General features: G+C 38.5%; 1 protein-coding gene across 1 annotated transcript; it reads left to right on the forward strand.

Annotated features, from left to right (window-relative positions):
• The first annotated feature begins 17,104 nt into the window (after positions 1–17,104).
• LOC149139843 (putative aspartyl protease At4g16563) lies at positions 17,105–19,055 on the forward strand. The gene has a single exon (XM_089448538.1). It carries the CDS (start codon positions 17,343–17,345, stop codon positions 18,804–18,806), a length of 1,464 nt encoding a protein of 487 aa, XP_089304664.1. The 5' UTR covers positions 17,105–17,342; the 3' UTR covers positions 18,807–19,055.
• Positions 19,056–24,552: the final 5,497 nt, after the last annotated feature.

Below are 24,552 nucleotides of genomic sequence, written 5' to 3' on the forward strand. Positions count from 1 at the left end.
ATGTATTCCACCTATCTATCTTGATTCATTTAGTTAAGAAGAAAGAAATAGATGCTGGAAAATATAACACATGAGATAAACTAATGACAAAAGGAGAAACAATTCCAAGACACATTACCACAAGAATCCCACAAAAATAGCTGCAAACCCTGGTTTATTTCCTTGCAAAGTTGTTGTAGTGATGTACAATGAAGCTCAAAGCATCCACAAGAGTCCAACCTTTACAAATGACTAAGAAAGTACATAATATAGGCACCAAACCACCTGTTCTATCCATCAGGGGTCGAATCCATGAGAAGAGGGGTGGCTTCAACCATATCTAAACTAAGAATAGGAATATAGGCAGTGGAATAGCTTGCCTCTAAAACCATGGAAACTGATTCATTCAACCCCAAACCACCTCAAAATGATGAATCTACCCTCAAGAGTCATTTTGAAATTACATTTACATACCATAGCATCATTTACATTCATAGATTCATCCAAAAGGAGAGAAAAATTCAAATTATAGAAAAACTAGGCGAAATTTTGATTTTTGAGCAAAACTGGCAAATTCATCCTATGCACAGTGCCTCTGATCCTATGCGCAACGCTTTTTCCAAGCCAGTTTTGGGGGCCTTCTCCTTAACCAAATTGAGCCCAAGATGGCTTTTTGGAAAGGTATGCATGTCTAGTTTCTAGAACATCTTGAATTTTTGAATTTGGAGGTCATTTGCCCCCTCAAAAATGGAATCTCCCAAGACTGCTTCCTGTGTGTCAAAAAAGTGGCAGAGAGGTCATTTTTTGATGGTTTTTTGGCCTTTAGGTGACCAAGATCTGCTCCAAATTTGATGAAACTTTCTGGGTTTGCTTATTTTTTTATGTTGAATCCAAAAATGCAAACCATTCTCCCAAAAAGTGCCCCAGTCAAAAGCGTTGCGCACCTATTGGGATTTCCTGTGTTTCAAAATTCAAAATTTGAAAATTACAAAATTTTATCAAAATTGTCCCAAAATTGGCACAAGACACCCTCATGCACTACTTTGATGAGCTAATGAGGCATCAGCTAGGATTTCTAATTTGTTTTTCTCCTTTTTTCTTCTCAAAGCCTTCCTCAGTCTTGCCTTAAGCTTTACAAATCTTGTTCCGGGTCATATAATGATAGGCCACGTGGTGAAGCATTTTATTTTCTTTATCGACCTTCTCAAGCAGCTTCTCAAGGCGTATGTTCACCCTTTCTAACCAAGTTTCTCAGTCATTCTCAATTTCTTGCTCAATGGAGGTCATCTTGACCTTTTCCTTCTTTGTCTCTTGCCTCTCTTCTCTAATCATTTGTAACTCCATGATAACCTGCTTGTCAGTTAATAAGGTAATTGATGATCCACTTTGCCCTTTCCAAATTGATTGACAAGGATTGAATGTTAACTTCTTGTTTCTTGATGATGTCCTTAGTTATCTGTGTGCTTTGAGTCTCAAAATTAATGACATCAATTCCCTATGTCTCCTCATGAACAACAAGGTCAAAGTCCCTCTCTTGCTCATCACTAGGATCCTCCTCTTGCATTTTTTCTTTATCTTTACCTTTGTCCTTATTGTGTTGCCCAACATGTACCTGCTTTGCTGAAGAAGAAGGAAAATCCCCTTCCACTCCTTGTGGAGATAGCATTTTCCTGTGCCCTGTAGATGAAGGCAAGACCCCTTCCACTCCTTGTGGAGATAATACTCGCCTAGCAGCTGCAAAAATTCTCCTAGTGCCTGTTAACTCTGCTACAAATTTGAACAGTTGAGGGTCAAAGATAGCTTTTTCATGATGCATTATGCTTAAAAGGAGCTTGCAGCACTCGTTCTCCTCCTTCTCCTTCGGTTTCTTCAAGCCCCATAGCCCTTCCCTCTCTGTTTCTTTTTCCCTGAAACCTCTTTTCTTCCCTGTTCAAATACTCTATTTCGCCTTTACTTCACTATGTAAGCCTATGTTCTTTAGGCCCTGAGTGCTAATTCTAAATCGTCACGTGACCCCACTCATATCTTCGCGTGCCTTTGTAAACTCTCCGCCACAATCCACCGTTGATCACCTTCATCCAACAGTTCCCACTCTGCTATGGCCTTTTTCTTGCACATTAAATCCCCTGCACCTCCTTACCGTCCGATCAAACCTTGCCACGATTGGACGACAGTCGCACCTTTCCCCGCCGAAACCTGCATACGCATTAACCTATGGGGGCGGTGGTTTTCATCCGCCACGCATCGTATGTTTATTTGATCACATGACCTCATACGGAAACCACTGTTGCTCCGTGGGCGGTGCGGGGAATATTGCCCTCCCCAATACCGCCTGTCCCCCGGTCGTTAACCTCCGCGCTCCTTCCGCGTCCAATCGCCGTTGGATCTGCTCAACCGCGATCCGATGGCTCACATTCATTTCGCTTCCGCGTCACCTCCCGATAACCCTCATCATGCGATCTTCGCCGTTGATTTGTATGATCCGACGACTGGGCTTCATTCCGCCATTTAGTCATGCCTCCTCCATTTCGTCCGCGCCTTTAACCTGTTCTATGTTCCCAAAGGAAGAAGGTGGCCAGTGTTTCAGCTCCCAGTGTAATAAATCCTCAGCAACCGCATTTAAATGACAGAATGGCCGAAGGACAAAAAGGACAGCCTCAAGCAGTTAAAGCATTTATCAGTTATGGGTTTCTTTCAGTCAGTGTTCCGCCTACTCAGAGAAGGACATCAGACTATCTAAAAAGGTTGATTTGTCCATTAAAGCAGCAGATCATGGCAGAGGACCATTCCAAAGAGTTAATATGGTTGTTGGCCCATTATTATCCTTCCTCGTATAACACATCAGAGTGTTTTTGTAATCAACTTCTATATATATCTAAAAGACAAAATGTAATAGGGTTGATGAATGTTATTTTTGATGTAAGGTTCAACTTCTGGAGACTGTAACTAATGTGATACCTGCAGCGTCTGGTCTTCATTTTCAGCTAATGCAAGCTTCTTTTGCTGTTAGTTGCTCACTTTCCACTTCTTCTTTGTTCCAGGCTGTGCCTGTTATGAATTTTTCATTTGCTCTTGATGTTTAGCATTAGAGGGGCTGTCATCCCACCTCGGTGTTAGAATCTTATATGTATTATTGAAGGTGTATGCAGGTTTCTGTTTTCTTGGTGCCAAAGAGCTGTCATCCTGTCTGTGCATTAAGAAATAGATTTACAGACCTTTCTACTGGTTGCAGCTAGCCATCACATGGTCTTGTGCCTCTGTTGGTGTGGTCAGTATTCTCCATGTTCACTTATTTCTCAAACTGTGAGTAATTGGTGGTCTAAAGCCTTGTAGTCTGGGGGTGTTCACCCATGTCTGAGGTTAAGAATAGTTGAAGTGGCTATCTGGCTTGAATATGCAGCATTCCTTTCATTCATCCACCATTTTTCCAACATTTTGTTCAGTTTGTAATGTTCTCGAGCATCTCTGATATACAACCTAGGAGAGTTTCTTGGGGTGATAACATTAATTGGCGCCGTTTTCGGGGACCTGAAGATTGAAGCTCAGCTTTCCTGGGAGAACGACACAGTTCCAAGCTTTGATGATAGACAAGGTTTGGACACATTTTCTGGTTGTAATCATCTATCTGACGACTCCATTGGAGGAAGACCAAACTTTGGCGACTCCACATTGAAGTTCTGGTGCAGTTGGTGAGGCATGCTCGGAGAAATCCTTAGAAGCCATCAGCTGAACCATTGCCTGATCCTGAGAAGATCGTTAAGCAGAAGAAAATATCGCAGTAAGGAGCATCAAGATCAGGTAAGCCTTGGAATTTTTATGTATCTCTGCTAGTGTAGAAATACCTTCAGAGATTCATACAGCTCCTTGTCATTCATTTCCCTTTTGGATTCCAATTCAAAGAAGCTTCCATGTTGTCCATCACATTCCTCTATTTCTATCATTCTTTTCATTGATTCATACCCCTCAGTCCACTAGTATCCTTTCATATGCCCTAGTCATGGTAGGTCAGCAAGCCCTTACAAAGATAGAAAGAATAGTTGTTGCTAGGTATGGACCCTTAGTCTTGCCTACCCCTTTGAATGCCATGCCTGCAGGAGATTATCAAGAATTTATGCCAAAATTTACCGGTACAAAAGGAGTATCAGCTGAAGATCACCTTGAAGCCTTTTATATCTATGCTGATAACCTGGATATCAATGAAGAGGATGTCTGGATGAGGGTTTTTGTCCAAAGCCTAGATGGGGAAGCTAGAAAATGGTTTAGAGAATTACCCCATAGGTCTATTGCAGATATTGAGGCTCTAGATGATGTGTTTCTAAAGCACTGGTGGAATAACAAAGATCTGCTCTTTTATCATTCTGAATTTGGGAACTTGCAGAGAGAAGATGGTGAGCTGTTGTCCGTTTTCAACATTAGATTTAATCATATGTACAGCAGAATTCCAGTTGAAGTAAGACCTACCCCTGATTCTGCTATGCTCACTTATGCTAATGCTTTCGATTCTCAATTCTGCCTGCTGTTACGAGAAAGGAGATCTGCTTCTTTGGCTGATATGTAATCTACAGCCTTTGAAGTAGAAGCAAACATTATTGTTGTAGAAAGACTTGAAGGTGACGCTGAGAGGAGAAGTCAAGGAGGTCAATCCTCATCATCCTCAGAGCCTGAGATCGATGAATTAGCTAGGATGATTGAGTTTTTAGCCTCTGAAGTTTCCAAACTAAAAGCTGAGCAGTATTCTCAGGAGGTAGAGGCTCATTGTTCCTTTTCTCTTCCAACTCCAAATCCATATAGAGGAGCACATGAGCATTTGCATATTTTGCAAAGAAATAAAGTTACAAATGAAGATGAAGGGGTAAGGCCCCTTTTACAGAATATAGTCATGGAAGAAGAGATGTTTGAAGAAGAGGAGGAGGTCCATGGTTTGGAAGGTGCTCCTTTCCTAACCAGAGCTTCTTATGAGAAAGCAATATCCAAAGTCACTGCTCGTGAGCTTGTTGTAGCTGTAGAACAACAAGCTGATCAGCAGCAACAATCAGCAACTGGTCCTATCAACCTCCAAGAATTTGTGCCCGAAGCTGGCTCATCTTCATATGGCTATGCAGATCTTCAAATTAGCCATACTACTATCATTCCCAGCACAGTGATCAACAAGGGAGAAGAAATCTCCCCATCATCTTTTGTACCTCTCTCTGCTCAAAAAACAATCCCTCTAAGTTGCCCCTTGAACACTGAGACATAAAAAAATTCAATGCTCAAGGCTGAAGCTGATCATCTCAGTCTTTATATTATGAAACCTTCTCAGGTGACCTCCACACAGATTGAACAGGTAGCTTATCAGATGACAGAGGAAGAGGGTGTACAGTTTTGGGACTCCTCCTTGGATGAGGATTGTTCAAACAAAGATTCAGGAGCAGATAATGTTTCTGTGTCCCCTACACATGAACATATTGGTACACCTTTCATATTTATTGTGCAGGCCACAAAAGACACAGACAAGTACACAGCAAACATGGTTATTCAATAGGTGTACAAAGGCTCCCATGAAGAATGTCCAAGGAGGAAAGTACATAGAAGGGAGATGAAATTTGATCCATATTTACCTATTAAGCTCAAATGTCCGAAACTTTTTGAGGTAAAGGATCAAATCAATCTTGTTTTGCAGCTCTATGATGAAGGGGCCGAGAGCTGGAGAAACAATTTTGGTGGCTCAGCAAATGGACAATTTTTGAAGTTTTAAGGTCCTCTGGCCTTAGTGATTGTAAGCATTTTATTTTACAAATTTAGTGTAGACCTAGTTTGACTCCATGCCCAATGGATACTAGGCAAATGCTTTTAAGTTAGTTTTGTATGAAGGTATTGGTCTGCAGGTTCTTGAGACCTCACAGGGAGGATCTCATCCCTAGAAGGAGCTAGTGTTAGCTTTGCTACAAATTTGAATAGTTGAGGGTCAAAGACAGCTTTGTCATGATGCATTATGCTTAAAAGGAGCTTGCAACACTCGTTCTCCTCCTTCTCCTTTGGTTTCTTCAAGCCCCATAGCCCTACCCTCTCTTTTGATTTTTCCCCGAAACCTCTTTTGTTCCCTGTTCAAATACTTTATTCCGCCTTTACTTCGCTGTGGAATCCTATGTTCTTTAGGCCCTGAGCGCTAATTCTAAATCGCCACGTGACCCCGCTCATATCTTCGCGCGCCTTTGTAAACTCTTCGCCGCAATCCACCGTTGATCACCCTCATCCAACGGTTCCCGCGCCACTACGGCCTTTTTCTTGCACATTAAACCCCTACACCTCCTTATCATCTGATCAAACCCCGCCGCGATCGGACGACAGTCGCACCTTTCCCCGCCGAAACCTGCATACGCGTTAACCTGCGGGGGTGGTGGTTTTCATCCGCCACGCGTCGGTGTTTATTTGATAGCACGACCTCATACGGAAACCACCGTTGCTCCGTGGGTGGTACGGGGAATATTGCCCGCCCCAATACCGCCTATCCCCGGTCGTTAACCTCCACGCTCCTTCCACATCCAATCGCCATTGGATCTGCTCGACTGTGATCCGACGGCTCACATTCATTTCACTTCCTCGTCACCTCCTGATAACCCTCATCATGCGATCTTCGCCGTTGATTTGTATGATCTAACAGCTGGGCTTCATTCCGCCATTTAGTCATGCCTCCTCCATTTCGTTCGCGCCTTTAACCTGTTCTATGTTCCCAAAGGAAGAAGGCGGCCAATGTTTCAAATCCCAGTGTAATAAATCCTCAGCAACCGCATTTAAATGGCAGAATGGTCGAAGGACAAAAAGGACAGCCTCGAGCAGTTAAAGCATTTATCAGTTATGGGTTTCTTTCAGTCAGCATTCCGCCTGCTCAGAGAAGGACATCAGACTATCTAAAAAGGTCGATTTGTCCATTAAAGCAGCAGATCATGGCAGAGGACCATTCCAAATAGTTAATATGGTTGTTGGCCCATGATTATCCTTCCTCGTATAACACAATAGAGTGTTTTTGTAATCAACTTCTATATATATCTAGAAGACAGAATGTAATAGGGTTGATGAATGTTATTTTTGATGTAAGGTTCAACTTCTGGAGACTGTAACTATTGTGATACTTGTAGCGTCTGGTCTTCATTTTCAGCTAATGCAAGATTTTTTTGTTGTTAATTGCTCACTTTCCACTTCTTCTTTGTTCTAGGTTGTGCCTATTATGCATTTTTCATTTGCTCTTGATGTTTAGCATTAGAGGGGTTGTCATCCCACCTCTGTGTTAGAATCTTGTATGTATTATTGAAGGTGTATGTAGGTTTCTGTTTCCTTGGTGCTAGAGAGTTGTCATCCTGTCTATGCATTAAGAAATAGATTTACAGACCTTTCTACTAGTTGCAGCCAGCCATCACATGGTCTTGTGCATCTGCTGGTGTGGTCATTATTCTCCATGTTCACTTATTTCTCAAACTATGAGTAATTGGTGGTCTAAAGCCTTGTAGTCTGGGGGTGTTCACCCATGATTGGGGTTAAGCATAGTAGAAGTGGTTATCTGGCTTGAATATGCAGCATTTCTTTCATTCATCCACCATTTTTCCAACATTTTGTTGAGTTTGTAATGTTCCCGAGCATCTCTGATATACAACCTAGGAGAGTTTCTTAGGGTGATAACAGTGCCCCTCTCATAAGTGACAAACACTAGCACTCCAACAGTTTCAGCTTCTTTAACTTGTTCATGTCCTGAAGGTTCACCTTCCTCATGATGCACTGATGAAAATACTTGAGGGCCTTTGAACACCTCATGAGAAATGAAGGTTTCCCATGGTATATTCAGTAGATTCAGCTGATGTAAAACTATGATTTTGATCACAGAGAAATGGTAGATGTTGTTTAACTGTTGGGGATATGGCTTTTTCTTAACATAGTGTGCCATCTTTTCAATATTTCGGAACATGAAGTAAGGAATATCCATCATTCTCACTCTAGTAAAATGCATCAATAATCTAATGTGGTAGGCATACAACTGTGAAAACCTACCTTCACAAGTAAAATATTTAATGATGATCTTCATGAGTGGGGCAAACCTGTCCTCCAAGAATTTGAAGGGAAACACTCTTTTCAGTTTGCTAAGGTATGTAGCTTTGATGTAAGGCTCATAGAACTCCCTGTCAATGTACTTTTCTTTGTTTCATTTTTCACCTACATTAGGAATGTATGTAGCCTTTGAAATGATAGAAGGTGACAGAGTGAAGGTTAACTCCAGCAAGTTTTACTTCATTATTGTCTAGGTGTGTCACAAATAGCCTTGCTAATTCATGATGGAATTTGACCCTCTCCACCATGTCACAGAAATCGTAACAAGACTGATGTTTGAAACATGAGATGGCAAGTGGACAAGCAAGTAATTCTCTCAGACTAATGTGCTCCTCCCTGGTTATCTTTCCCCCTTTGTGAGGTCTCTTCTGCTACAAATATATTTCCTTAGAACTGTCAGTGAGGGTCTCTTCCCCAGTTTCATAATCATTGTCCATTGGTTTTAATGACTGTAAATGCTAGTGAGGAATGAATGAGTAGTGTGGGTGAGTGATGAGTATGAAGAGGTTTCAAAAAGAAGGAAAATGAGTGAGGGATTTAAGGGAGTGAAGGGTTTGAGGAATTAGGGAATAAGGGGAGTGAGTAGGGTTTGTATATAGGATATAGGGTTTCAGGGATTATGTATGTAAGTAGGGTTTGGGAGTGTTATGTGTGAGAATGGGAAAACATGAAGGGAATAATCTTTTAGGGAAACTTGTGTAGGGGTTAGGTTTTAGGGAACAACCACAAGGTAAGGAATGATACCAAATAAAACAGTGGACTGTGGAAATACTTTAATGACAACTAGGGTTCATTTTTTAAGAGACAAGCTCCCCACAAACCAAGTGCATAAATTTTTCTTGAGCAAGAGTGGCAATAATACTTACTTGTAAAGGGATGAGCTTTGAAGATTTGAGGAGGTTTGAGGCGATTTTGAGCGTTTAGCAGTGTTTTGGGAGCGTTCAACAGATGCATAGCACCCTCCAACAGGTGCGAAATGCCAATCCAATGCGCAACGCCAGTGTTATTTAACACTGGCAGGAGCTCCCAGGTGCGCAGTGCCAATCCAATGCACAACGCTTGCTGATAGGTGTGCAGCACCTGCGATTTTCTTCAAAAACACCAAGACTTTGTTTCCTTTTGCTCAATAACAACTAAAAATCGTGTTTGGGCTCTCCAATGCAATTCCACTTCAAAAATGAGGTGACATAAACATAGATGGCCTTTTATAGCTTTACAACCCTTTGATTTTTCATTTATCAAAACCCACTTTATAATGTTTTATGTGCTTTCTTGAAATGCTCTGTTTCACTGATATTTGACCTTTTGGCTTTGGACAGGTGGACTTGATGCTAATTTCTTTGACTTTTTGCAGTGGCAGGAGTTGACCAGGTCACCAGGTGACCAGGAGCAGCTTATGAATATTTATTACATATAGAAACCAAAAAATTACATTAAATTACATGAAAATAGAATAATAAAATACAAATGCCCTGTTTTACCTCAAAACTTAAAGAGCTTTATTTAGCTTACAAAGAGGAAATTATGATCTTCTGAACTTTGTTAACCTCCTCATGTGCCTGCTGAGCATTTTTATTCATTTTGAATGACCATGGCAAAAAACCCTAAGACCTAGTGAAACTAAACCCTAAGACTAGTTTTTATAAATGAAATGAACTGAAATGACTGAATAGATATGTGAAATAAGTTAGCAGGTATATATAATGAGGGAAAAATGAAATGAAACCCTACCATCAGTTGATCCATGACCTAGTGGAGTGCAACTCATCGAAATGGGACACCTAATATGAAAATGCAAAAGAGCAATTTGATCACTGATGACAATGTGAAAGCACTGACACTAACAGACCCTTTTGGTAAAAATGGTTTTGTGAGTTAATTCGTCCACTTTTTCCACTTTGAAAGCATAGAGATGGATGAAAAACAATATAATGATACAATCCAGTTCACTCTCTTTTAAGACATCAAAGGCTTCACAAAATTTTTCTTTCATCAAGTCTCTTTCAACAATGTATATAAGGATTGAAACCAACATACAGATTGATTCCCGAAAGGTGGAGTGGAACTGGATATGGGATCTTAGTAAATCTTCGAAGACCCAGGAAATATCGTCAAAATATCTTCATAACTCATGGAGACAACTCTTACTAATGGGAACTTTTTTTATGATGCTCAACTCTTTATACTATTTTTCCCTCTATTTTGATGAGCATAAACTCTTGCTCATGATTTAAAAAAAATTGAGCAAACAAAAGAGGAACTTTTTGTTTAAAAGTGTGCAACAAGAAATGCTTGTTGAGAATGCAACAAGATGATGGAGCTTAGTGAAAAGAGTCGCCTTCACTAAGTGGGCCCACAGGCAAATTATGGCGCAAGTTCTATTTTTGATCCCAGCAGGGATGATCACAGTATGAGTGATCACAGTGTGGGTGATCACAGTGTGGGTGACCACAGTGTGAGTGATCAAAGTCTATTTTTAGACTGGCTGTCAAAAATAGAAAAGTCAAATATTATTGTCTCATAATAATATTTGGACTATAAACTTGATCTTATTCTCTTGGAGCACTTCAGGATGAGCTACGAATGTGGTACATGCAGATCCCAGAAGGAAATATGTGGTTACCTATGGGATGACTAATATTTGCATGCAGGACTTCAGTTAGAACTCAAGTGAGTTGAGTTTAGTGGATTGGAGGTGCAGTTGATGGAGTTGTGTTAAGTTTAGCTTTGTTAAACTGGTTGTATTTAGTCTAACTGGCAAATAGACTAGAGATGAGTTGGGTGAATTAGTTATTAATTAATTCACAAGTTATTAACTCATAATGCAAGTATAGAATACATCATTTAACTCAGTTGCATGTCAGTGCATGTTCAGTTCAGCAGGGACAGGTGTTAGAGGATCAGATTGCTATCAGTTGTGACTATAGTTGTGCATGATGATTTGCACAATTAGAGGGATTGAGTATGCCAATGAATTGTCCAATATCAAGAATTGTAGCTTGTTCTCACGTCCATTAGAGTGTGAGTGATTATTTGCAGGTCAAATACGAGTTTGGTAAGCCATTCTCATCAATTCTTGAGCAGGTATTGAGCTTGAGAGGCAAGCAAGCAGCGAGGGAGATTTGGAGATCAGATCTGAGTTTTATTGTGTGTAGCATGTGGAGATAGTACTAAGTACTTGTGAGGAGTATTGTACTATGTATTGTTACATGATTCAATCACTATAATAGTTGGGGTTTTTAGCGAGATGCTTTCCCCGGGAAAATATTGTGTTGATATGTGTGATTGATGCTTCTATGTACGCCTGTGAATGTTTCTGCTTCTGTAAATTGATGATCAACGTAGAGGAGGTTATGTATTATGCATGTTCCACTTATAAGTGTATAATTAGGATAATATCTGTGAATATGTGTCATATTATTCAAAATTTCTACATGGTATTGGAGCTACTTGATTTGTAGAAGATATTTTTACAGGATATCAAGCGAGGATTGATCATTAGATCTATTATTCAGGAAGTGTTTACATTTTATTTCTTCAGGCAGAGTCTGTGATCAGGCCAGGTAGCCTCTGGATTCATCCTTCCTTTAGAAGGTGAGATATCTGGTAAAAGCCCATACAGTCAATCTCTGTACGAGAAATACTTTGTTCTCACGAATTCTAGATTGGAAGTGGTTGAGTTTTTGAGCTGGTGGAATTCGAATTTAATTCCAAAGCAAGAGATAAAACTCAGAAACATTAAGTGTGAGAATGGAGACAGTATGCCCCAGTATCTCACGAAGTTCACCCAATGTCGGGATGAGCTGGGAAGTGTGGGGGTGACTATCGGATGAGGATGGTGAGTCTAGCACTCCTTGACCTTCCTAAGAGTTGGCATAGCTACCAGGACTCAGTGAATGGAAGGGAGAAACTGCCAAATTGGGTACGACTATGGTAGGATTTGATGCAGGAGGAGATTAGACAGAGCACTAGAGACAGTTCTTCATCTATGCATGATGAGGAGAACTGTGCCTTAGCGAGTAAGGTGAAGAAGGGGAAGGAGAAGGTTTCTCTTTTCGAATCTTGTTCTTCCAATGATGGGAAGAAGGTTGACAAATCGAAAGTGCGATGCTTTCGTTGTCATGAGGAGGGTTCACGGGTGAAGAACCTGTATGCTCTTGAGGTTCAAGATGCATTCAAAGCCTTGAGCAGCGAGGCAATTGATGGAGACTTGGTGGTTGAGAGGGAAGGTATGTTACCTTTCGACATGCAGAGCCAAAAGAAGTCTCAGACAATTGTGGAGGAGCCACGATTGGTGCAGCAGCTTCATGAGGTTGTGGAGCAGCCACAACAAGGGAAACTGAGAGGAGATCGAGTAGAGACATCTACTCATGCAGAGACCTCCAGTAGGGGGAAACTTCGAGCCAGGTGGGATGAGGGATCGCATGCAGCCATACCTCCAGGTAGGAGGTGGGGTAATGTGGATTGATTGTCCCAAGGAGGAGGGGCAGGATCCTTGAGGTACCCAACCTCTTGGATGAGACCTTGCTACGGGAGCCCCAGATGTGTAGTAGTAGGAACTGACTAATTGGGTAGAGACAGATGCGGATGGAGCGGCAGAGAGAGCGACAGTGCAAGGAATCCCAGGACAGCACATAGCTAGCAAGCTGCTGCAATGCGAGAGGCACAAGTGTTTTGCACAGTGCTAGGTGGCACAGAAAGGTGTGCAATGGTGCGAGATGCATGGAGATGTTGCAGTAGCGCAGATGTCAGAGAGGGAGAACTTGTCAGCAGCAGGTAGAGCTTCAGCATCAGAGGATGTTTCTAGCCCAACAAGGAGGTCAGTTGGGAGGTGCAGTGCGGATGCAATGCTGGGAGATAGAACCAGCAGCAGCATGGATGCAGTCAGAGATCAAAGTGATAGAGGCTAGAGCAGTCAGATACTAAAGAGCACAGAGATGCAGAGTTTTCAGTCGACAGAGGCAATAGCAGTCAGAGACTTTGATGACAGAGCAAGTGGACCGGCCAGATGTGTTGCATGGAGAACATTCCAGAGTTACAGGATCAGGTTTGAGAGGAAGCCTTTCTTGTTGAGAGGGAGTGTTGAAAAGTGTGCAACAAGAAATGCTTGTTGAGAATGCAACAAGATGATGGAGCTTAGTGAAAAGAGTCGCCTTCACTAAGTGGGCCCGCAGGCAAATTATGGCGCAAGTTCTATTTTTGATCCCAGCAGGGATGATCACAGTATGAGTGATCACAGTGTGGGTGATCACAGTGTGGGTGACCACAGTGTGAGTGATCACAGTGTGAGTGATCAAAGTCTATTTTTAGACTGGCTGTCAAAAATAGAAAAGTCAAATATTATTGTCTCATAATAATATTTGGACTATAAACTTGATCTTATTCTCTTGGAGCACTTCAGGGTGAGCTACGAATGTGGTACATGCAGATCCCAGAAGGAAATACGTGGTTACCTATGGGATGATTAATATTTGCATGCAGGACTTCAGTTAGAACTCAAGTGAGTTGAGTTTAGTGGACTGGAGGTGCAGTTGATGGAGTTGTGTTCAGTTTAGCTTTGTTAAACTGGTTGTAATTAGTCTAACTGGCAAATAGACTAGAGATGAGTTGGGTGAATTAGTTATTAATTAATTCACAAGTTATTAACTCATAATGCAACTATAGAATACATCATTTAACTCAGTTGCATGTCAGTGCATGTTCAGTTCAGCAAGGACAGGTGTTAGAGGATCAGATTGCTATCAGTTGTGACTATAGTTGTGCATGATGATTTGCACAATCAGAGGGATTGAGTCTGCCAATGAATTGGCCAATATCAAGAATTGTAGCTTGTGCTCATGTCCAATAGAGTGTGAGTGATTATTTGCAGGTCAAATACGAGTTTGGTAAGCCATTCTCATCAGTTCTTGAGCAGGTATTGAGCTTGAGAGGCAGGCAAGCAGCGGGGGAGATTTGGAGATCAGATCTGAGTTGTATTGTGTGTAGCATGTGGAGATAGTACTAAGTACTTGTGAAGAGTATTGTACTATGTATTGTTACATGATTCAATCACTATAATATACAGATAGTTGGGGTTTTTAGCGAGATGTTTTCTCCGGGAAAATACTGTGTTGATATGTGTGATTGATGCTTCTATGTACGCCTGTGAATGTTTCTGCTTCTGTAAATTGATGATCAACGTAGAGGAGGTTATGTATTATGCATGTTCCACTTATAAGTGTATAATTAGGATAATCTCTGTGAATATGTGTCATATTATTCAAAATTTCTACACTTTTAATACAACAATTACATGTTTTTTTTTTAAATTAGTTTTTTCAAACTCATTGTGCCACATTAGAGAATTTTTGAGTTCTATAATGGGCCTCATTAGGAATATTATAAAATAATAGTGGAAATAATAAAATAAGATTAGACTACCTATCAATTTTTGGAGGGAAAAAAGAAAAAACTATTTTTTCAACTTATCTCCCTATGATTTTACTCAAATTTCAAGTGGGGACACTTGTTGAATACAAAATTTAATTTTCCATCCAAGGAGTACCCTATTGCATACTTTCGATGGACCCTACTACACAAAAAATGTGAAATACATGAAAACACGTGATTTCAAACACATTTTTTCCTGTATTTCACATTTTTCATGTAGTAGGGTCCATCGAGAATATGCAACATGGGTACTCCTTGGATGCAAAATTAATTTCTACATCCAACAAGTGTTGGCGCTCAAAATTGGAGTAAAATTGTAGGGAGACAAGTTGAAAATACGAGTTGAAAAGGTAGTTTTTTAATTTATTTTTTATCTTTTTACCTTTTCACTCCAAAAATGGTAAATCATCCCTAATGGTTGACATCATCATATTGAATCTTATTGGTTCCTATAAATCTGATTTTTGGTGAAATTTTTTCTTTTTAGGCCCACTATTGACCTCAAAATTTCTCTAATAACCATTCTTTTTTATCATAATAACATCTCACGAAGGATAGTGGGCTAATTTTAGATGTAATTTTTTGCTTATGGCTCCTAATCTTCAGACTTCTAGTGTTATTGGGAGATGAATCCACTATAACTCACCATACTTCCTTTGCCATATACAATTTCAATTCTAATAGAATGCATAAACAGAAAATGATCCACAATGTTCATTTTTGCAGTCGATATTTTGAATCAAGAAAAATATTCATCATGAGGATTAACCATTGAGAGATAATGTTGCAATAAAGGCTAATAAATACAAACAAAAGAAAGAATGATAGACCTAAGGAATAAAGAAAACAAGAAAGTTTGGCACAGAGATAATGAAAAACCTAAAAATAAAACCCTAGAAGACTAAAAACACATAATAGGAAAAACTAAATAAAAAAATAAAAACAAATAAAAATGAAAACAAGAAGAATAAAATATAAAGAATAATAATGATAATGTAATAGATATTAAAATAATACGATAAATATCTAAATAATACTATTAATATTATTAATATTATTAATATATACTAGTTAAATAGTAATAATATATATATATATATATATATATATATATATATATATTTCCGAGGAAAAAAATCAACCTCCCTCTTAGCTTGAGGGTTAGAGTGAGGTTGTTGGTAGCCCACATGTATACTCACTTAAGAGTTCACAAGGCTCGAAGCCAATACAACAATATTCATAGGCACAACCATTACAACCATAATTATCAAGGCATTATAACTCATCATGTCACTAGTAAAGATTTGAACTTGGGTGGGGAAGAAAACAACCATTCATATAACCAACCAAGATAACCCCAATTGAAATCAATATTATAATATATATTAACATTATTATATTATTAATGCAAAAAAAAATTAAAAAATTAAAATTTAAAACCATAAAAAATAAAATTTAATAAAAATAAAGAACATAAAAACAAATCTGAAAGGAAAAAAGAATCAACACAAAGAAACAAAGAGACAAAAGGGGGATCTTGCATGAAAATGACTACCCATCCCCTAATGTTTTTGATCATCTTGGTCAAGAGACAAATGTACCTGCACATGGTTTCATATTCAAAGATTTAAATTATGTTTTTAAGTATATATATTTTAATTTTGTGAGAAAATTTACAAAAATTTAGTTTTTTTTATTAGTATTGAATATAATTATTATTGACTATTATTTTGAATAAAGAGGAAAGCTATTTCATTTAAATCACAAATTTTTTGAGACAGGTTTTCATTCTTAGTAAATATTTTTAGGTCTTAGACTTTTAATCTGTTTAGATACATCAAATGTCAAACAAAACAAACTCTTAATCAAATAATAATAACTCTAACCATATTACTTTTATACTTTTAAACATAAGAGTGCTATTTGCACGTGAGTGCATGATGTGTTGGTTGGGGCGGTTGGCTTTCGAAACCCCACAGCCACGTTCGATTCCTGCGGGAGCTGCGCGATGCTGCAGCGCATTTGTGATGAAGATGTAACTCTGCCCGCTTCAATGATAATGTTATATGATGAAATCTACTCGCTACGGTGATATATGTTGTATGATGTTTCTTCGGTGGGAATGCAGATGCTTCTCCCTCAATGAGAAAAAAAAACAAAAATATTAAAAGTCGTTACTTTGAAATATATCGTCATAACAGAACGATCTCTATCGATGACTATAGAAGTTCTTACATCGGAAGGCACGCACGCAACCGGACCGTTTCAATTTTCAAAACAGGGCCTACAAGTCCGTGAATTTCAATTGATTTGTGAATTTTAAAAATATTATCGTATAATGGCAGCTCAGCGAAGAATGGCGATTTCTTCGCGACTGGTCAGCACCAAAGAGCAATTTCTTCGTTACTGCTCAGCCAGTGGTAAAAGAGCAATATGAAGAATTATGGTAACCGAGACTTTCGGAATTATAGCCCTCGTCAATACGCACCATCCACTTCCTTTGCGTCGTGGAATTTAATGGACCTGTGTTGCATTAACCCCGGTTTTTCTGGTACTTCGGAAAAAAAATATAGTAACGAAGTCAAGTCAATTCCAGTGTCGACTGGAATACCACATTTGATGGTTCGAAATCGAACAACAACTTGTGATAGGATGAATGCCGAAGAAATTATCAAAATATCACTTGTATTAACGAAGTCAAGTCAATTCCAGAGACTGGAATACTAATCTTCTTCAATTCCTAATGCGCGTTCACAGTGTGTGAGCTTGGATTAATAAATATCCCCATAACCCTATTGATATCACACATTTCAAAGGCCCATTATTCAGTGTTAGTTTTTTGCAAGTTTCTCAAGATGGTAGCCTGCAATCTGATCATCTCATTCCTCCTCCTGCTTCTCCAAGTCTCTGTAATACTGTGTAGTGATGGGATACTCCTCACACTTCAGAGAAATAAAAAGTCTGTTCGCTATGCAGGACTTGTGCAGGAGGATCAAGAATACGAAAAACTTTCCAAGATCGTGGAAGCGAGCCAGGATCGAGCCCGGGGACTGAAGCGCGGGATTCATCGTGGGCACGGGCAGATGAGCAAAAGGGGGAAAAATGAAAGCGTAGGGGAGCCTCTGTACGCCCGCAGCTTCGGAGAATATTCAATCAAATTCTCCGTGGGAACTCCTCCACAGAATCTTTCGCTTATCATGGACACCGGGAGTGATCTTGTCTGGGTACCCTGCACAAGAAATTATACCTGTATCGACTGCCCTGAAAAGAGGGCTAAGAATTCCAATGGCCTATTTCTTCCGACAAAGTCCAAATCTCGCGAGCTTCTGAGTTGTGCTAATCCAAACTGCAGAGCCTATTATGGTAAAGGCACAGAGGGCTTATGTGGGAATTGCTCTGCCACCAAGAATTGCTCTCGGGTCACTTGCCCCATTTATGAAATTGAGTATGGAAGCGGATTCACAGCGGGGCTGCTACTTTCAGAGACCTTGACTTTACCATTGGAAGACAGAAGGCCATCAATAAAGCATTTCGTGGTGGGATGCTCGTTACTTTCAGTAAATCAACCTTCTGGTATTGCAGGGTTTGGCAGAGGTGCTCTGTCTATGCCTTCCCAGCTTAAGCATCAACACCTAATTGGCAAAGATAGATTTGCATATTGCCTTCAGAGCCACCGCTTTGATGAAGAGAACAAGAAAAGCCAACTGGTCCTCGGTGACAGGGCGCTCCCCACTGAAATTTCTTTGAATTACACTCCCTTTCTGAACAATTCCAGAGCTCCTTTTTCCTCTTCTGAATACAAATCGTTGTATTATATTGGTCTCATAGGGGTCAGTATTGGCGGGAAAAGATTAAAGCTGCCTTCCAAATTTTTGAGATTCGACAGCAAAGGCAATGGAGGAACCGTTATAGATTCGGGAACTACTTTCACAGTCCTTAACGAAGAAATCTATGAGAAGATTGTAGCTGGGTTTGCTTCTCAGATTCGATATAGAAGAGCTAGAAAAGTTGAAGCCAAGACTGGTGTGGGACTCTGTTACAATATCTCTGATATAGATAATGTTCTGTTGCCTGAGTTTGCATTCCATTTCAAGGGTGGCTCAGACATGGTGCTGCCTGTTGCCAACTATTTCACTTATTTTGACAGTTTTGATTCCATCTGCTTGACAATGGTGGGCTCCAGAACTTTTAATTCAGAGGTTGATCATGGACCCGCTGTGGTCTTGGGAAACTATCAGCAGCAGAATTTTTACATATTGTACGACAGAGAGGGAAATCGTTTAGGCTTCACCCAGCACACCTGCAAGACCTTCCACTGAATCATGGGAAACTATATTTCCTAGTTTATCATAGTGTTCTTGTATGTTTTCATTACAATATTTGAATAGTTTGGTATCACACGTAGTTTCTGCAAGGAGAAAATATAATAATTAATGCCAATTTCTCCATTCACAGTACGCAACCAGTGATTATTTTAACTTCTATGTATTATGGATTCTGGTTGTTTTACACTACAATCTACTTACTCTGCCTATATTAGCTCTATGGAAGGATTTCATCTGTGATTATTTTAACTTCTATCATCTATGTATTATGGATTGTGGTTGTTTTACACACAATCTACTTACTCTGCCTATATTAGCTTTATGGAAGGATTTCATCTGAATGTTTTCTTATGACAGTTTTATCTGAGAATCCGCAAATGATTTGCTAGAGTTTGAATCAGCTTCAAGAGAAGTTTGCATTTTTATGTTTTCTTATTATATAAGTTTGAATCAATAAAGGTCTGCATCTTTATGTTTTCTTATTATAATTTTATATGAAAATTTGCCTTTTTCAATCTAAATGTTTTCTTATTATGATTTTACATGATTTGCTAGAGTTTGAATCAGCTTGAAGGAAAGTTTGCATTTTTATGTTTTCTTATTATATAAATTTGAATCAATAAAAGTCTGTATGTTTATGTTTTCTTATACTAATTTTATATGAAAATGTGCCTCTTTCGATCTAAATGTTTTCTTATTATGATTTTACATGAAAATTTGCTGATGATATTTATTAAGATTAGCCCAAATTTGAAACAAGAGTTAATGACATTATTCTGGGGAGTCCCATCCCAATCAGTGAGAGATAGGTTAGATAGATATGAAATAAAAATATCTTATTATTGAATTAAGTTATTAACTATATGAAATAAAATTATTAAGATTAGCTCAAATTTGAATCAAGAGTAAATGGCATTATTATGTGAGTCCCATTCAGTAAGAGATACTTAAGATAAATATGAAATAAAAATATCTTATTATTTAATTTAGTTTTGAATTTGGTTATTAATGATGTGAAATAAAAATATCTTATTATTTAATTCAGTTTTATATTTGGTTATCATTTTGTTAATTGATAGTGGATTGGTTTGTTTTATATTTTTGGATGTGGTTCACAGAGGAGCCTAATCTCAGAGGGTCAAGAGGGATTGTCCTTGTGACCTTTTGATAGCCAAGTGTTTTAATGAGAGAACTCGACCAATTGAACTAACCTTAAAGGCTCTTTCATATTTTTGTTATTAGTCCCTGCAGAAGGACTATAGAAATCTATTTGCCTATTAACCACTATTAGTTTAGCACTGACCAATGCAAATTATAATGTTTAATTTTAGAAACAAATAAAGTATTTTTTATTATAATTGAACAAATAATGTGTTAACATTTAATTGGACCAAAATTTGGATCTCTTGTTTCATGTTTGGTACCATTTGTCCCATGTAACTAATAAAATTTGCTTAACCTCAAGAACTCATCAATATTCACAACCATCATGCTTTTGGCAACAACTTTTTTAGGATGATCTTGTAACCTAAGCTATAAAATTTGTTAACCATCTTGGTTGAGTAAACCTTTAGTTAAGGCATAGGATGATTTTGTAACCTGAGATACAAAATTTTATAACCATCTAGGTTGAGTAAACCTTTAGTTAAGGCAATAACAAGCAACCCATGACAATTACCGACAACAGTTGGATGGTATCCTCCCAGTGCCATCACCATAGATCTCATTCTACAAACCAATAACTGCAAGCCATGACTTCAAACATTTTCATATCTTTGATGTGTCTTTTTTTTTCTTTTTCTTTTTTGTTCAGAAACTTTATGCGATAGTGTTGGCATTATAACACAGATTTGGCACTATGACACAGATGTTGTCCTTGATGGCAGCTCTTACAGATGATAGATCACAGTTCAAGCTCACAGAATGAAGAAAGAGAGGTATATGCAGGTTTCCATTGACCAAGCCGCATGTACACGCGGGTTCGCAGACCGAAAGGTGCATATGGCGTAGACACACACTGTCACGAAAGGAAAGACGCGTACATGTTGGAAAACTTGTTTTTGGTCCGTGGTATTTGGTCCATGGTATTGTGATCCATGGTATTGGTCCAAGGTATACTGTTTGACATGTTGAACCCAGGTATTTGGTCCAAGGTATTGATTCTAAGTGGTTTTGGACCATAGTATTGAGTAAGGCCTAAGACTATAAAAGGAGGAGAAGATCATTAGGCAAAGGCACTCATGAATTGAATATCTAATGAAGAGCAAGATCTAGATTACAGGTTATTGGGTTATGGTGCACAACTGGATCTGAATCAAGGATGAACCTAAGCGCTTGATGAAGGATAAGTTCTATTTATGGGTCAAGATCTTAAGGCTTGAAGAGAAGTATCTTTGTGTGGTTTTTGATCTTTTATCTTAATAATTGGCGCATGTCGTAATCTGTAAATATGATGATCTGGGTATAGCTAATGTTTGAATAATTGTAAAGGTTAAATCATCATTTGTAGATCTATACACAGGTTCATTATAGCAAAGGCGTGTATACACGCCGGTCGACAATTCAAAAGTGTGTATATGCAGGTTTGCCTTGATACAAGTGTGTATGCACGTAGGTTCATCACAATGAAGTAGCATACACCTCATAAAATATGTTTTAGCTACTTCTGATTGCTGTTGCAGTGTTCTGGGTTCTAGCTTGGGTTCTGGTTACTGTTACTGTATTCTGGTTACAGCATTCAGAGAAGTGATTGTTTGATTCAGTTTTGGTTGGTGCAAAGGAGATTGGTTGATGCATATATATTTAACGTTTGATTGATGTTATTGATGGATCTAGTTTGAAAATTTATGAAACGTGGTCCTTGGAAGAAAAGATAAGGTTGTAGCCTTCTGTAGGTCAGCACCTCCATACTAGTACATTAGCTAGTACAAGAGCTAAGGGGTTGTAGCTCCCTTCCAGGAGAAGCCGGAGAACGAGAGAAGGTTGTAGCCTTCTATAGGTAGAAGCTTGCGTACTGGTGTAAGACTGCACCAGTACAAAATATTGTAAAAAAAAGAAGTTTCTTATTAAAATAAAGATAGAGATGATTGCAGCAGGTGGTTTTCACCCATGTTGGGTTTCCACCTTATATCTTGTGTTCATGTGTGTGACTGTCTGTTTTGTTTTTACTGCTCCTAGTTACTGTTTATATGGTTCTGATGCACAGATTAAAGATCAACTTATGAATAATTAACTAAATTATAAGTTTACAGGGTATACGCTAGTTGCCTTATATACAATTGCGTATAGACGCAAGTTTCATTAACTGAAGTAGCGTATATGAATCAGAATATGGAAATGAAATATTATTGACTTGCTAAATATTAATTCACCCCCCCCCCTCAGTATTATTTCCAACAATTGGTATCAGAGCAGGTCCTTTAGAAGAAGCTTGATTGGTTGAAGGAAGATCTATCATCATGAGTAACTACGAAAGAGAGGGATCCATTAGGCCTCCAATATTTGATGGGAGCAACTTTATTTATTGGAAGGTAAGAACCACAACCTATCTTCAATCTCTTGGAATAGATGTTTGGGAAATCGTGGAAGGAGGATATACATTTCCATTAGCAATTCCTACAGATACGGTAGATAAAAAGCAATATGAAACCAATGCCAAGGCCGTCAATACATTATTGGGGAGTCTGTCACAATTAGAATTTGTCAAGTTTATGCTACTCAAAAACGCCAAAGAAATATGGGACAAGATCGTTTTAAGCTATGAAAGAGACAATCAGGTAAAGCGTGCAAAACTACAATCTCTCATAATTCAATATGAAACTCTCAAAATGCACAACAATGAAAGTATAGCTCATTACTTCCTATGTATAGATGAGATTTTTAATCGCATGAAAAACTTGGGTGAAGAGATAAAATAAGTTACTTTAGTTGAAAAGGTTTTAAGATCCTTGTCTTCTAAGTTTGAATCAAAAGTTTTTGCCATAGAAGAAAAGCAGGATCTTCAGAGTATTACTATGACACAGCTGCATGGAATCCTAACTACTGTCGAAATGAGAAAAGGTGGTCCATCAGATATGAGAGAAGCCACATTCAAGGCTTCAGGAAGAGAAGAACTCAATGAATCAGGACATATTTCAGGAGGAGAGGAAAAATCAAACTTTGTCAAGAACTTTTAACGGGGTTCAGGAAGATTCAGAGGTAAACTACCTTTCAAATGTTTTGCTTGTGGAAGAGTCAGTCATTATGCTGCCAAATGTCCTCACAAGGATAAGCTTGATAAAGGTAAGGAATCAGCAAAATGGAATAGAAAACAAAGTGTAAGTAAGAAAAGCTACTATACGCATGAAGATATGATGGTTTATCAAATAGTGATGATGATGAAAATAGTAATGATTATAGACTTCTGATGGCTTTTGATGATGATTTCTTGGATGCTTTAGATGAAGATGGTCTTTATGAAGAAATATCTAAACTTAAAATTTGTTTAGAAGAAAAGAATATGATTATAGATACTCTGACATTCCAACTTGCTGAAAGGGAAAAACACAATGAAAAATTAGAATGTCAAATTGTGGGTCTGAGAAAGGATATTGAGAAAACAAAAGCTCTCAATATTAGATTTGCTAAAGGATCAGAGATCCTAAATGAAATTATCAAAGTGCAACGTTCTCCTCTGATAAAGACAAGTCTTGGATATACTGAAGAAACACAGAAATCGTCCACCTCCACTAAAAGCTATCTTGATGCAGTAAAGAGCAGTGAACAGTTTGACAATCGTCAGCAAAGGCATAAAGCAAATCACCAAGTAAATTGGGGTCAATCTACTTCAAGGATGAACAAAAGCTACAACCAACCTCAGGTAAGTCATACTCAGTTTGCTTCAAGAATGAATATCAATGGAAACTATAATCACCAGGTCAATAGGTTCGATAATTGCAGGAATTTCTTTAATGGCCAATGTTTTTCATGTCATAAATTTGGACACAAAGCTGCTCAATGTGTTGCTTACAAGACCATCATGACTAGAGAAGCACAAAATTAAAAGAATGTGACAGGGATCATGAAAAGGACCTACAATAACTTTTCGCTTCTTGAAAATGAAATAGAATGCTCTATCTGTAACAACTTCGGTCATGAAGATTCTGAATGCATAGGAAAATTCCGGCAAACATCGCAAAAGGAGAAAACTTCATTGGATCCCAAAACTTGGAAAAAGAAAGAACCACAAACATAAAGATGTGGTATAGAATTGTATGCAAAAGGACAAGAAAATCAGTGGTACATCGATAGTGGATGCTCGAAACACATGACAGGTGATAAGGAAAAACTTCAGTCATATAATGCCTTAGAAAAGGAAAAGAAGGTCTCATTTGGAAATGACACTCCTGATGTCATAAAAGGTAAAGTTTATGTTCTCTTAAAACAAAAGGTTAAATCTTGGAATGTTATGTATGTTGATGGTCTAAAGCATAATCTATTGAGTGTCAGTCAAATGTGCAATCAAGGAAATGAAGTAGTATTTTGATCAAATGGATGTGTTGTTTGTGAGCTTGATACAGGAGAAACAGTGATCAAAGGTATAAGAACTCCAAACAACCTATACATACTCAAGGGAGGACAACAAAAGTGCTACCTAAGCAAAAATGATGAACATTGGTTATGGCACAAAAGATTGGGGCATCTATGCTTCTCTCAAATAAGAAAAGCATGCAGATTCCAGGTTGTTCGTGATCTTCCTGAT

This window comes from Pinus tabuliformis, chromosome X, assembly GCF_031772625.1.
Source record: "Pinus tabuliformis cultivar Carrire ecotype Pingquan chromosome X, CPIR1, whole genome shotgun sequence".
NCBI classification, from domain to species: domain Eukaryota; kingdom Viridiplantae; phylum Streptophyta; class Pinopsida; order Pinales; family Pinaceae; genus Pinus; species Pinus tabuliformis.